General features: G+C 41.1%; 1 protein-coding gene across 7 annotated transcripts in view; it reads right to left on the reverse strand.

Annotated features, from left to right (window-relative positions):
* Positions 1-586: 586 nt before the first annotated feature.
* Positions 587-14,300, reverse strand: part of LRRC3B (leucine rich repeat containing 3B) — a 151,393-nt gene continuing 137,679 nt past the window's right edge. For all 7 annotated transcript variants that reach the window (XM_087746133.1, XM_087745960.1, XM_087745706.1 and 4 more), the window contains one exon: positions 587-1,845. In XM_087746133.1, coding sequence (XP_087602259.1) covers positions 903-1,682 — 780 coding nt within the window. In that variant the 5' untranslated portion in view covers positions 1,683-1,845 and the 3' untranslated portion in view covers positions 587-902. The remainder of the gene's footprint in view (positions 1,846-14,300) is intronic.

Here is a 14,300-nt window from a genome sequence, read left to right on the forward strand (position 1 = left end):
GCCTTTTTTAAAAAAGGCTGCACCTTAAAAAATAAAGCCACTTTTAGTTACGAACCAATATACAAATTAAAGAGACTAATTTTATTTTTTTTTTCTCCATCACTAGTGGTACTCTAGCTTGAACAGTACACTAAGTTTGCTCTTGCTTTCTTGCTGTCCTCCCCAGTGCTGGGGACACCTGCCTGAAGATCATGGGAGGCAGTAAGTGGGAGTAAGATGAAAACCCATGGCGTTTCCCCACTTACCTCTCTCTTCCATGTCCTGCAATGCAGCTCCTTCACGTTGGCTCCTCCCCAGCGCTGCTGAAATGCCCTCTGGGTCTTACCCAAGCTTCGGTCCCTTACACCTGGAGTCAGGGCACTCTGCTCTCCCCACACTGCGCCCCTCTCCTGTCATGGCGAGCAGCCCCCAAAATGGGCTACCATTCATCAGCTCTTCACCTTGCACCTCGGGGAGAGAAGTGCCCTGAGGGGACCCTCCGCTCCCAAACTTCTCACAGCCCACTTTGTCTTCGCTCCTCGCGAGCACTGATCAAACCAAGTGTGCTCTGGCACTGGACAGGTTTCTGATCAATAAATTACTCTGGTTTACATGGTTCAAATTCAAGCTTTTATTTGGTTTTTAAATTAAAAAAATAAATTTCGTTATTAAATAGTGGAATGGGTCTAAACTAATGTTTACATATTAATTCACTTGCTTTAGGATACCACCAGAGAAATAATTAAAGTATACCACCCGGACAAAACTTTCTGTTAGAAAGCTCAACAGTGGCGTAATTCAGTTAAACAGAATAAAACCCCAAAAAGTCTTAATGTTTACAATGAACGTTAGAAGTAAACCTCTGGTTTTAGTGTCATCCAAATCTAGTTTCCATCACAAAGTCAGTCATTGTATTCAGAATACTATACCACAGTGCTAATGTCATCAGCTTCATCTGGTTTCTTTTGCCTGCTTGGCAGGGATTTCAAGTACTCAAGGTGCCTCCTTGCATCCTCCTGATTTTGCCGGACGTAATAAACCACATATGAGATCACCATGGTGAACCAGCCAAACATGGTGACCAGCATGGCGTAATCGGTAGTCTTTTTAGGAAGGTTGCAGAGGTCAGCGTCGTTGGCAGCATTGAGGAACGGTCTCCCCGCGTGTTCATCCAGCACAGAAGTCTTGCAGATGACGTTGTTGGCCGTCTCGTGGTTGGAGGCCATGCTCCTCAACACCTGCTGCAGCGTGCAGTCACAGTGCCAGGGATTGTTTGCAATTCTGGCTCTGGCTTTTAAGTTGTTGAAAGCGTTTTTGTGCACGCTTTGAATCCGGTTGTCGGACAAATCCAGAGTCTGCAAGGTTTCTGCCACCCCTTTAAAGGCATGTTCATCTATAAACTCAATCCCATTTTTTGATAAATTGAGGACTCTCAGTTGGTGCAAGTCCTTAAAAATTTCATTGGGGATAGATGTTATCTGATTGGAGTCCAAATAAAGTAAGACTGTTTCTGGAGGAAGATCTCTGGGTATTTCCTTGAGGTTTGCATTGCTACAGCTGACGTTCAGACCTCCGGAGTGAGAACAGAGGCAGCCTTTCGGGCACATACTGGCAGAATGAAAGCACAGTATCATGAGGACAAAACTTTGTAAGAGCAGACACATGGAGAGGGAACGAGTTAACCACAGGTCTACCAAATGCATGCTGGGGTGTCAGCATAATCACACGACCATTTCTCATTCAGCCAACAGTGGTGGGAAAAGGATCGGCAAAGCTGAAACGTGGTTTCATTTTCTTCGGTGGGATTAGTAAAAACTAACTAACATGTGGGCTTCCTCATGGTCAATACTCTTCTTAGAAGCACACCTACAGAGAGGAAGGAAAACAAGCTCCTTATACCATAAACTCCAATCCCAATTTTGTTTTCATTAAAAAAAAAGAAATAAAATGAAGTCAACATGAAGTGCAACACTACATAAATGATCTATTATCCTATCAGAGGATTTATTTAGGTAACTCCTATCAGCATTCATCTGAGTTTAGTACATAAATCCCCAGTACATTTTAAGAGGACAGACTACACTTATTACAAATTGCACAGGTTTGGCCTTTAATACTTATTAGAGGAGTCACTGGTCTGTTTTTATCACAGACTTTTCTAGAACAGCTATAAAACTAAATTACATTTTTCCTTGCTGAAGTAGAAGATGCATTAATAGGAGCTAAGAGTTGGATCTCTGGCAGCACTGACAGGTAAGGGAGGCATTTGTGGTGGTTAATGTGAACTTAGCTCAAAATAATTTATGCTATTTTTAAGTCCAAATCAAAGTACTTTAGCAAGGAAATATTTTTACTATAACAAGAAACAAAAATTAAGTAAACCAAATGCTGCTGTAAGACACCACAAATATCCACCATCTCCTTGTCTGTCTCCCACCGCTTCTCTTCTGCTTTTGACCACTGGATTTCCTGTACCTCCCAGCTTTTTCTGAGATGCTGCTGTGAGACTCACAGAAATAATTTCTACTTCCAGTTTTCTTGAAAATTTTCTTTTAATTTAACATAGAGAAAAAGAAAGAAATGTAACAATTGCCAAAAACTACCCCCCCAGCCAAATAAAACTCACACAAACCTATCTACTAGCCAAAAAAAAAAAAAATCTTATTCATGGAATGTAATTTGCTAATAGAACATATGAAAAATATTGTTTCTGCTTCTCGCCTCTCAGGTCGGCTTAAAAATAGTAAATATGCAGAAGCTTTTCCATTTTCTCCTTTAATTGGAGCACAAATACAGAAGTCTGAAATGCTGACAAAGACAACCTCATTTATTTTTTTCCCCTATTATGGTAAACTATGAATTTTCAAACCACAACGGGTCCATTTGTTTTCACGTACATGCCCTTTGTCTTTGTAGCAGCTTGGGTATTTGCAGCCTTCAGGTTGTATTTACATATAAATGAATTTTTTTTCCCCCAAACCCACAGTGTAGTCCACTGAACAACAAAATCCCTGCAGGGAGGATATGTGTGATTTTACAGGAAAAAGAAGAAATTGCATTGCAATCATTTTTGCCTCCAGAACTCACATACTAACTGCAGTTTCTGGCACATCACAGCAATATGGATCAGATATATCATGCAGCATTTCAAACCCATGGTCTGAATTTTACTTAACCCTTTTGCTGAGGCTTAGTATGTCAGTAATCCCACAGAAAAAAAAACCCAAAACATCTCAACAACACGTACATTATGTGCGATTACTCCATTGCTATGGCTCGGGAATGGCAAAAGCTCAGCACACTCTCACTGCAACTACTTCAAAGAGTAGTAGTGTATCACCACTACTCTTCAACTTATCTATTCATCAAGAGAGAGATGGCCCAGGAACCTAAACAGAAAGTTTACACTTGGACTCCATAAAACGGAAATCTTCTACTCCAAAATTAAAAAGAAAGGAAATTGTTAGCAATGAGAAATTGTGAAGTTAACCCTGGAAATGTGAACCATTAAGAAGGGAAGTAAGCAGAGCACAAAAAGCTCCCTATGAGAAAATGGAGGTGAGGCAGCACCTCCACAATCAACAGAGAGTCCTGCAGGACCTCTGTGGAAGAAACAGGTTTTACGTGGCAGAAGCCCGCTGCGCTGGGTGCATCCTTGCCATTTCTCCCTGCAGCTCTTTGGTCACTGCAGTGCTTGGTCTTCAGGTCAGATAGAAATCTGCTACAGAATAAGACAAGTTACAGAAGTTGTTTTTTCCCAGCCTGCCCAAAAGTGCTAAGTACTTGCTAAAATGTGCAGCCCACACGGAGGCCAAGCTGGAGCTGGCAGCTGCTCCCCCTGGCAGCTCCAAGCTGGCAATCTGCTCCTGGGCGCTGCCGCAAGAAGGCCCGTCCCCTGGAAAAACAGCCAGCTATTTTCTTTTCCCTTCATGTTCACATGTCTCACTACTGTGCTGCACCAAAAGAGTAGAAGAGTGGTTCAGCTCATCATCACAGAATAAGCACCTCATCACTGACTACTTGTATACAGTGGCTTTCCACCAATGATACTGGAGTCCTACCACAGGAATTGACCGGGGTGAAAGAGCAAAGAGCTGATGTAGATGCTTAATTTTGTAGAAGCATAAAAATCACACTGTTCTGACCAGAGTATGATGATCAAATATCATATTCGCTTCATTACAGCTAAAAAAAACCCTGCCAACCTGGAATTACACCATGGATTCTGCTGAGTCCTCCACAGCGCAGCTATGCCACCAAAGATCATGCGTCAAACAGGCCCCACACACCAAAGACAATGTGGAACATCTTCATCCCACTGAAGACAAATGAAGCTCTTTTTCTTTAATGTATTAATGTGTTTAGAGTGGAAGAAATAGGATCATTACAGACTAACCAGAAAAGTGTTTAATGAAGCAATGCCTCTTCAAAAGAGAGAACTAAGTAAATGGATAAAGACGGAGAAAAACTCCTGATGTTTTAAGTTGTTAGAAAGAGCAAATACAAGTTTAAACCTATAATTAACAACCCAGTCAACAAAACTTAGCTGAGCAAGAACAAAGCTCAGCAAATTCCCAGTGAATTAACTGGAAGCAACCCAATGGGACTGAGCATCAGTCAGGGGAAACAGAGCTTTGTTTACTTCCATAATCAGAACATCTGATCCAAGGGATATCTGAGGTTTGGGTTTCACCAACAAACTTACAGCCAGGACTTTCTTGACTCACAGGCATCCTAGTGACTGCAACATGGGAAAAAGAGAACTAGGATCTGCACATTCGTAACACCAAAAGGAAGATTTTTGGCTTCTTGAGCATCTAATTTTCTCTGCTTGGAACACAATAAATAAAGAAGAAGGTAACAAAGTTGGAATAAAGACAAGAGATATACACCAGACAGAAATACTAAAGACTACAGAGAAAGGGATGGAAGACATAGAAATAAAACAAATATATGAATTAATCAGAAATCTGCAAATAAAGAAAAAATGAAAAATAAATTAAAAAGTAAAGGAACGCACAGGGAAATGGCAGCAATACTACAAGCACAGGTACAGCACAGTATAAAAAGACAAATTTTGTGTACATTTCTAAAATACAAGTACAAACACAGAAAACCTAACATACAAGTCAAATATTGCAGGGCAATAAAACTACAGAGGGAAGACAGCACAAAATAATTCTTTACAGTCTTGCAATTTAAACTGTTTTTCAAGCTTTCCTCTTCTCATGCTCCCCCAAGACCATGCACTCAGTACAAACAACCAACAGTGCTGGAAAATGTACAAATCCCGAAATCCTCAAGGAAAGCACATTTACTTTTAATACACAGTGAGATTTCTACTGAGCTTCAGGTGTCAGGTACTTGCAGATGTTTGCCTTTCCAGCAAGCAAGGTGCAAACACTGTATCTTAGCACTTGAATGCAATATTACTAAATTATCTATTTGATTAATAACTCCTTCCCACAAGAAATGAGTGATGTAAAGAAGCATTAGTGCCTCCAATTATCCACCTGGAAAAAAGGGCCTGCAGACTTAGCCAGGTCACATAGGAAGTCCATGTCAAGACTACTTTCAAATTAACTTATGCTGTTGTGTCCTCAGAGCAAGATACAGGAGTATAGGAAATCGTATAGCCATCATACAGAACAGCATAAAAGTGACACTGTGAAACAGACTGAGAGTTTTTGTTGTTTAGGACAATGCTAAGACAACAAAAGATGAATAAAAAAAGAATCAATCATATATATAGTTAAGGATGTCTAATTTAACAGACTTAACAAAAGAGAAGGGCAATGGGAAATAAAGGACAATGGGAAATAAAAGTGCTTTCCACTATGGTATAGATTTTCAGAGTCCACATGGCAGGTCTTCAGTCATTACCCAAGTGCTCACATGTGTGTGAGTAGTTTGTCACTGGCCTCCACATTGTGTCTGCCCTCATAAATAAGTCAGAGTGGAGCAGCTTCCAGTCCCTTGCACTTGAAGGCTACCCACTGCCGAGGACTCAAAAGCAAAGACCAAAATCAGCCTTAAGAGGTATCCTGCCTATAGTATTTCAAGCACAGACACCTTCAACCATCCAGATCACCTTGTATCTCCACCAAGATGAAGTCAGCGGAGCCCCTTGTTGATGACACTCTTCTGGAAATTTTTCTCTTCCAAATGAGAGAGAGAGACTCATTCCCTGCTTGTTCATCAGATGCCTTCTCCATACATTGTGTATCTGGATTTCAGTAAGGTGCCTCAAAGATTACTCTCTAGCACCAAAAAAATTACCTGTGACAGCCAAATATCTCTGTTCAAGTTGCTCCAATATCACAATCCTTTTAACTTTGAATTTCACCTGAATTCTCAGACATTTTCAGGTGAATTCGTAAATATTTCGGTTGAGGAGGGATCAAAAACATCACCCTTTTCCTGATGGTTGTTCATCAAGCAAGATCTCACATGATAAAGACAAGACCATGACCCAATGTACTTTAATATAAATGTCTTGATGGGATGGTTTCTGTCCTAAGTCACAACAATGAGGGCCACAAATAAAGTCTGTAGAACAGTATCACACAGGTCCATGCCAACCTGAGACCCCCAGACTCACACAGAGCACCATCACGTGTCTTGCTTGTGGTCAAACACTGATGGGAAGAATCAGCAGCAGCTCTCTGCAGTCAGTACCACATTGGCCTTCACTGGATCACAGATCATAAGGGCTCTTCAGTGGTAAGAGACAGGGGAGGATTTTTAATTTTTGTTGTTGTTGTTATCATTTACAAACAAGCAGAAATAGGAAAATTAAGAAAGATATGATCCTAAAAAACCTTTTAGTTCCCCACAGGCACTGGGCAGAATGTGCCCCTCTAGCAATAAGAACTGCATAAATATTGCTCGTGTTTTGGAAGTTTCTTTGGGAGGTGATGTCATGGGATTCTGAGAAAAAAGACAGAAGGTGCTATGGTATTAAGCTGCAACTGAAGCATGGTTCCCTTTTAAGCACAGGAGGCATGCTTCTTCCCACCATGTCCCTGTCCCTACCCACTATGCAATGTTTCCACTCTTTTTCCTCTTTGCACTCCAGGCACTGATGGGCTGATCACAGATATCTGATAGATAACTGATCAGGCCAGTCAGCTGCATCTGTCCCCTTGGAGCCCAACCCCAAGAACTGGAGAGGGCAGCACTGTCAATGGGCAGAGTACAGTCCCAGCTGTATAAGAAGTTTTTATCCCCCTGGTTAGGTCCAGAGATTGCATGGGACTATAAAGCCATGGCACAAAATGAGTTACAAAAAAACAAAGGGCAGAAGTATGCAAGGTGCCCAGCAGATAAAGAGGGACTGCAGTGGAGTCCCAAAAGCATAAGTGATGTTAAGGGCAACTGCAGTAGCACTGGGATCCTGGGGGAAGCAGTGAGGGCACAGGAGCAAGGCAAGCTCGTGGGCACAGTATGAAAATGAGAGCATAGCTGTCAGCCACCTACTGATTTTTGTGTGGCTTCTAGGGTCAGAAAGTCTGGCTACAAAGGGTTTTCACCGCTGATCTGTTATGCCAAGTGGTATTTCCATCTCATGGATGATTATCTGTGCAGATCCCATAAGCTAAATTATGTCTTCACTGGCACTTGAGCAACTACACCATCCTCTTGTCGTGTGCAAGGAGAGCTGCATGGCACATGTCTCACTGTGAAGGAAATTCAGTAACAGCAACTCCGTTTTCCCTATCAATAATTTAAGGTACTAGAATAATGTCTCTTCTTGTCTTCAGAGCTGGATCCCCTGATGAAAAAGATGGCACCCGTTACTCCAGCAATGTCAAAGGGGTCAGAGCTAACTCGAGATGCCCAGCATTTGCACAGACAGTTTGTATTCGTGGTTACTGCAGATGCCATGATTAGAGAGGAATTTCTTGCTACTGTAGCTTATGTGCTCAAATGAGCAACCAAGAATGGAAAGAGGCAAAAGGAAGAAGCCAACAGATCAACCACAGGGGGTGGCCGGTTGGGTGCATCATGACTGCACTCAATCTGTCTGGTCTGTCACTTTTCAACCTCCAGAAAAATTGAAAAAAGTTATGTACAACCCAGCTTCCCAAGAACGTGGAATCGCAGGGTCTGGCGCACAATTCTCCTGCCCAGCCATACTATGTTTCTGATGATGTACAGCTGGAAAACTTAAATGACCTTGCTACTAACTTTAGGCACTGTACCTGGAGAAGCCCTCATTTGAAAACAGATCCCAAATGGCATGGCAGTGCTCCACACTCCTTGGGATCACAGAGTCCACCACAAACGTCATTGTTTTTTCAGGTAATACCAAAGGTGTCCCTGTGAGCAACTGTTGGCCTTCCACACCACACATGGACTGGACATGTCCTCCTCACGTACAACCCATGCAACTCACATACAAACGTATAAACTGCTAATATTTGTGTTCAGCTCTACTGTCTTCAAATGAAACGCTCAGCTTCAGCTGCGCACCCAATAAGCCTTCAAGAGATCCCTAAAAAAATAGTTTGACTTTTCAAGCCCAGTCTAAGTAAACTCCTAACCTTCAGAGTAACAATCTTCTTGTGTGCAAACAGCGGAAGTTTGATAGGGAATTAGAAAAGCCGAGGAAATAAAGACTCCTACAGGGCTCTTTTTTTAGACATCCCTTAGAGCAAACCTGCACTTTGAATAAATATTAGAATTTTATAACTAAAAATCCATTAAAAGGGAACACCATAAAAACGTCATGGTTTTATCTGACTTCCAGGCAATTACTGAGATGTTTTATAGCTTTGAAAGATCTGACATTATTATAACTTCTTTCCCCCCTCTTTAAGACATTGACTATGTTGGTATATAGAAAAGATGCTCATTGATAAATCTAGTCTCCTATTCTCTATTAATATAGGTCTTAACTTTGCCATATTGAATACTTTTGTCTTAAATCAGGTTTAGCAAATTACCCACTGAAACAGAAAATACTCCTCTTTTTAATGGATTGTTTTCTTCGAACTCTTCTTCCTGTAATGCCAGTCTGTTACAGCACACACCTGCCTTACTCTCCACACCCATAAAGAGCTATATTTTATGTCTCTGTACTCTTTTTTTTGCCATTAATATTGTCATAAAATGCCATACACTAGCTTATCTCTAAAAATATTTCCTTGTAAGTAGTATTGACAAGACATCCATAAGCTGGAGACTAAAGGATAAAATTCACAGGTGATTAGCCCACCCAAACAGTACAGTTTGCTAAAGGACTGAGGACAGGACGATTTTACCTGAACCAAAGTAAGAGATTTGCCACCACTACTCCCAAATAACTGCAGATGGCGTATTTATGAAGAATCAAAACAGGTAAGATATCCATGGGAAGAACTATTTCTATACATCCTATTCTTAATCAATCTTATACTAGTGGTTAGTACAGACCTTCCAGTAAGCTACACGTTGGGTTGTCCTGCACATCTGCGTGCCGTCTTTGTGAGCAGCTGAGCCTCTGGAGGCCAACAGAGTCTGTGCACATTGGGGGAAAAACCTCCATGAAATCCTGCCTGGCTCCTCCAACACCTACGGGCTGAGTCTGACCACAATGGTTTAAAAATAAAAGAAGACTGATGTAAAAATGCTGAGCCTCCTTCTTCTATATCTTACTCTAAATCTGTTCCAGGATTTAGATGATGGCTCCAAAGTGACAATATCAAAATAAGAGTAATTAAAAAGAAAAAAAAAATTTGTTCACTTCCCTATGGACATATGATAACACTACACCACGGCAACGTGACTGACTGAGTGGGTACCGAGCCAGAAAGTGAGGATACCTGTGAGCTGGAGCTGAGCGGGAGTAGCAGGACCCGAAGGAGAACACAACAGCCGCTTCTGATCTCTGTGCTGTCTGTGTGCTACAGAACAACAAATTTCATGGGTACCAAGTGAATTCCTCTAGACAAATAACAATCCTTTAAAAAAACGCTGCCTGTGTACTGTCAGTGGGGAAGACACCGTGGCACGCCGCAGCTATGGGCAATCTCACTAGCTGCACAGACAGGCGTTGAGCTGGGTGACTTGACGCTCTCTCTGGCTCCAGAACACCGTTGGGAAATTCAGTTTAGCACATGAAACAAGAATCTGGTCTCAAGTCTGAGGACCGAGGGTGCTGGCAACCTCTGTCTTTCATGCATCTCTCCCTGGCACTCCTCAAACGTGGTGTGGCTGCCTGGCTGCTTCACAGCACAGCTACCTTGAAGGCAGGCAGTTAAAATGCTACGAAGCACCAAACCAGAGAGATGCCAAGAGATGCTTGCAAGGTGCCAGGTGATTTAAATTCTCAGATGAGTCTCTGGCAGTGGAAGACTTTCAGCATCTCAGAACACAGCAAGATGAAATCCTAAAGCAGTAAGAAGAGAAGTTAATAGAAGCCAATAGCAAATGAGGTGGGAAAAAAGGGGTGCAAAAGATCACTGATTCAATGAATAATTGAAATGCCATGATTAATCAGTGTGAGCCTGAACTCCAATTACATAATGGATTCATTATCTAATGAAACACCAAATGTACTCAAACTAGAATATTCTCCCCTAAGACAGGACTTAGAATGCCAGTCAACATTTTGTTCCCAAAAACCTTCCAGTATAGACATCCTTCTGACAACTGCTCACGGCAAACCACTTCCAGTTGCAGAAGCAAACTGTGTAGGTAAAAGTTTACAGACCTTAAGCTACGAATACCCTCTCTTAACAGTCAAAGAGTAATAAAATGATTGAGGAGAGCCAAATGAACATTTTAAGCTATAATTACTTTCTGATTGTGAGATCACTGAATGTATCACTCCTTATTACAGATCAACACCTTACCTAATTATACTGTGTGGGCAAATGAATCAGCACTTTAAGACTGATGGGTTGGGTTCATGTTAAAAAAATGTATTTGACTTTTCTCCCTTTTCATCTCAAGTCAGGAATCATTTTATAACTCTCAGCTGATAAATAATTGTGTGAAGCCTAGCAGATATAATAACAGATCAATGACAGAAAAATATTACCAATTATCTCCTATCTTTCCTATGATGCTTTGCTCTTGGAAGTCTTCTGTGCCAACACATTTCTTGGAATGAAATTTGATATGCTTGATGGAAATTAAAGGAACAGTTGTGTCAGGGATGCTCTTAGACCTCTTTCTTTCAAGCCCTAACAAAGAGTGAATATGGTTTTATTCTTCCACTGTCACCATCACTTGCTTTTTAGATGTTCAGTGCTGCCTGCTTTTCCCAGTTATCTCCTGCATCCTCTTCATATGACTTAGACTACAAAAGGCTCCTGTCCCTTCCCTGAGCAATACACCCTGCTGAGAAATATAAACAACACTTTGTATGTGTATCTATGCCATTTGAAAAAGGAAACAAAACATTACATACCCTTACAGTGCATATGTAGTGGCAACATAAAGTGAGTTAAAAATGAAAGGGATAAGATATAAGATAAATGCCATCATCTCCTGAACACCATTTATCACTATATTTGCAAGAAATTGGCTTGACAATCTATAGAAGAATGAACAAAGGCTTAAGATATGCTCAGCAAACATATTTGCAAAATGGATTTTTTACCACTATATAAGAACACGAAGAACCATATTACAGATGCCAAAGGGAAATGCTCCACCACAGACAAATGACTGTCTGTAAAGAGCTCTCCAAAGCCAAATCATTTGTTTCCAGATTAATTATTAGTGTGCAGTGGAGTCAAAAACGTTTTTAGAGTTTGGGATTATACTCTACCGAGTCTCAGTCCCATTTTCTGTGAAAACATCAACAACCATTCTGTTGGGCAAGAAAGCCTTTTCCAGCAGCAGCTGAGTCAATCCTCCGTATGATCAATACTAGAAAAAAAATATAGCCTGAAAGCTTAAAATAACCTGAAGTGGAAATACTTTGTCTTCCTTGGGTAAAGAGACCCAGACTAAAGTCTGTTTTAAAGTCTGGTTATGAACCAAATGCCTAGGAGCCTTTCATGATTAGGCAATGCAGTAGGTTTTCAATAAATCTGACAGAATCCAATGGAAAATGTTTTCAACATAAAAGGTCAATTTCACAATATTTGCTCATCTATTTTCCTCCTATATTATAAAATAATGTGATGAAAGTGAAAAACACAAGTGCTTGGTTTGAGCCATACCCTGACTCTACCCAGTAGCTAATGATGGATGCTTCTTCAACTTAATTCTGCAGTACCATATCAGAGAAAATGTCTTCTTGATCTCAAGATAATTACACTGATCACCTCAATGATTACTAGCATAATCAGTGACAAGTCCTGCAATTTAATCTTGATAACTGCATCTGCTGGCTGCAGATGGTGTCCTTGTCCAATTGAAAATCTCATTCTTACTTTGCAAAGTGTAAATCTAACCTCTGGTAACAATCACCATGTTATCAGAAACTAATAGGCCTTAAGGTACCACCTTGCAAAGATAAGCAAGATTCAGACCATCCAGAGACCTTCCTTCCACTTTTAAGGGTGCTTACTTGGTTCTGCATACTGTTATCTTCAGGCTCATTTGAGGTTCATCCAAATCTTCCTGCAACTTAGTAGGCAGTGGGAACAGAGAAGTAATTAGGCTGGGGAAGCTGTGCTGATAATAAAGTCAGCAAGGCAGAAATAAGCTTGCAAACCTGAAGGGACCATTCAGCAAGGAACATGCTAGCGGCTGTGTAAAGTTGGCAACAGTTGCACAAAGCAGCCAGCAAGACAGATGCTGGCAGCAGATACCTGGGCACTAGGGAGTCCTAGAAGAAATACATGCGTTACAGACTCCAAAGTAAGATGGGGAAGGGAGGAAGAGAATGAAGCAGAGTATGACTGAAAGTTGCTTCTTCCAGCTGACCCTCTGCCACAGAGCAGGTTTCCAGGACTGTGATGGGTCACCGCAGATGAGACCATCTCTCAGATTAGATGCCTCAAAAGGAAATACAGATGTGAGCAGAGGCAGTGCCACAGTGGCAGTTCAGCATCCACTTTCACATAGTCTGGCTTTTAACTGGGATCTAGATTATCCTGTTGTGTTACACCACAGGACAGCAAGGCTGTTTCTCTCCCTGCACAACTGCCCAGTGACATAAACACAGCAATAATCCATGGCACAAGGAGTTTGCAAGGAAAGAAGGCAAATGGAACAATCTGATTAATATCCACAAGATGAGACCGGAAAGAAAAAGAACAGACTTCCAGAGCAATTACTCTGTATGAAAAAATCTGAAAGGGGGGAAGAAAACCACAAGCTAAATTAGAAATAGGGGACAGCCCTTTAGAACAAAGGACCTCAGCAGTTACTAATTCAGCTTCTTGTGCTTTGAAATATGCTAGTTGTATAACAGGACCTTCAAGAGGCATGCAGAAGTAGAGTATCTGATTTAGAAAAATGCAAGAAACATAAAATGTGTAACATTTGTATACAAAGGAAACCAATAAAGTTTGAAATTCCCAATTAAAAGCTCTAAACTTAAAAGTGAATACTCAACACCACAAAACCACAATCTTCTATTAAAGAAATTACAATTGTGACGTATCAACACAATTCAGAAACTAGCAAAAGAGACAACAAGTATAGAATAATTATGGGATCAATAAGCAATTAAGCAACTTTAAGATGCTGAAGTGACCTTGTGGAATCAAGTGACACACTTGAGTTAACTACAAGCCATTTGGGCTTGCCAAAGAAACTGGTTGGTCAGTGATGCTGGTTTTGCTGGGTCAATGGTTATTAAACGTGCACATTGCCACCTGCATAGCTGAGAGAGCAAAGAGCACATCTACAACAACACACACATCTGTACTTCCCATTTCTGCACCAAAGGTGTCAAGCAAAGGTATCGTAAACCTCTGCTGTATCAAACCACCCACCAGTAAAACCACATCCCCACTTTTAATATTTTAATCCACAAGCAGCTTCAAATAACTGTAATTTCTTTTTCATCAGCTTGCCAGAGAAACTCACCCTTTTTCTTTCAATGAATGCCATAGTACTGGGCTAAAAATAGATTTTATTTCTATATTTAGATATCATTCTAGCTCTAAAAGCTGAACGTGTGACAGTCTGGAAGAGTTAGACACAGGGCTTTTGTACTTCCATGAAAGCAAGACTAGCACTTTCCCATCAGGACTCACTTTTAGCTCTGCTGGCTGCTACTGGCATTAGAGGCTGAGGAAAAGACTAGCCCAAGTACAACCTCTGCAGCTCTGCTTCAGCTGAGGATCTCCCAAGCAAGCAAAATCTAGCAGCGGAAAGCTTCAATGCCATCTTGTGCTGGCAGTGTTTCCCTAATTAAGAGTTTAAGGCCA

Source organism: Nipponia nippon, unplaced genomic scaffold (genome assembly GCF_047370975.1).
Source record: "Nipponia nippon isolate SJK-2023a ecotype South Korea unplaced genomic scaffold, ASM4737097v1 scaffold_1, whole genome shotgun sequence".
Classification (NCBI taxonomy): Eukaryota; Metazoa; Chordata; class Aves; order Pelecaniformes; family Threskiornithidae; genus Nipponia; species Nipponia nippon.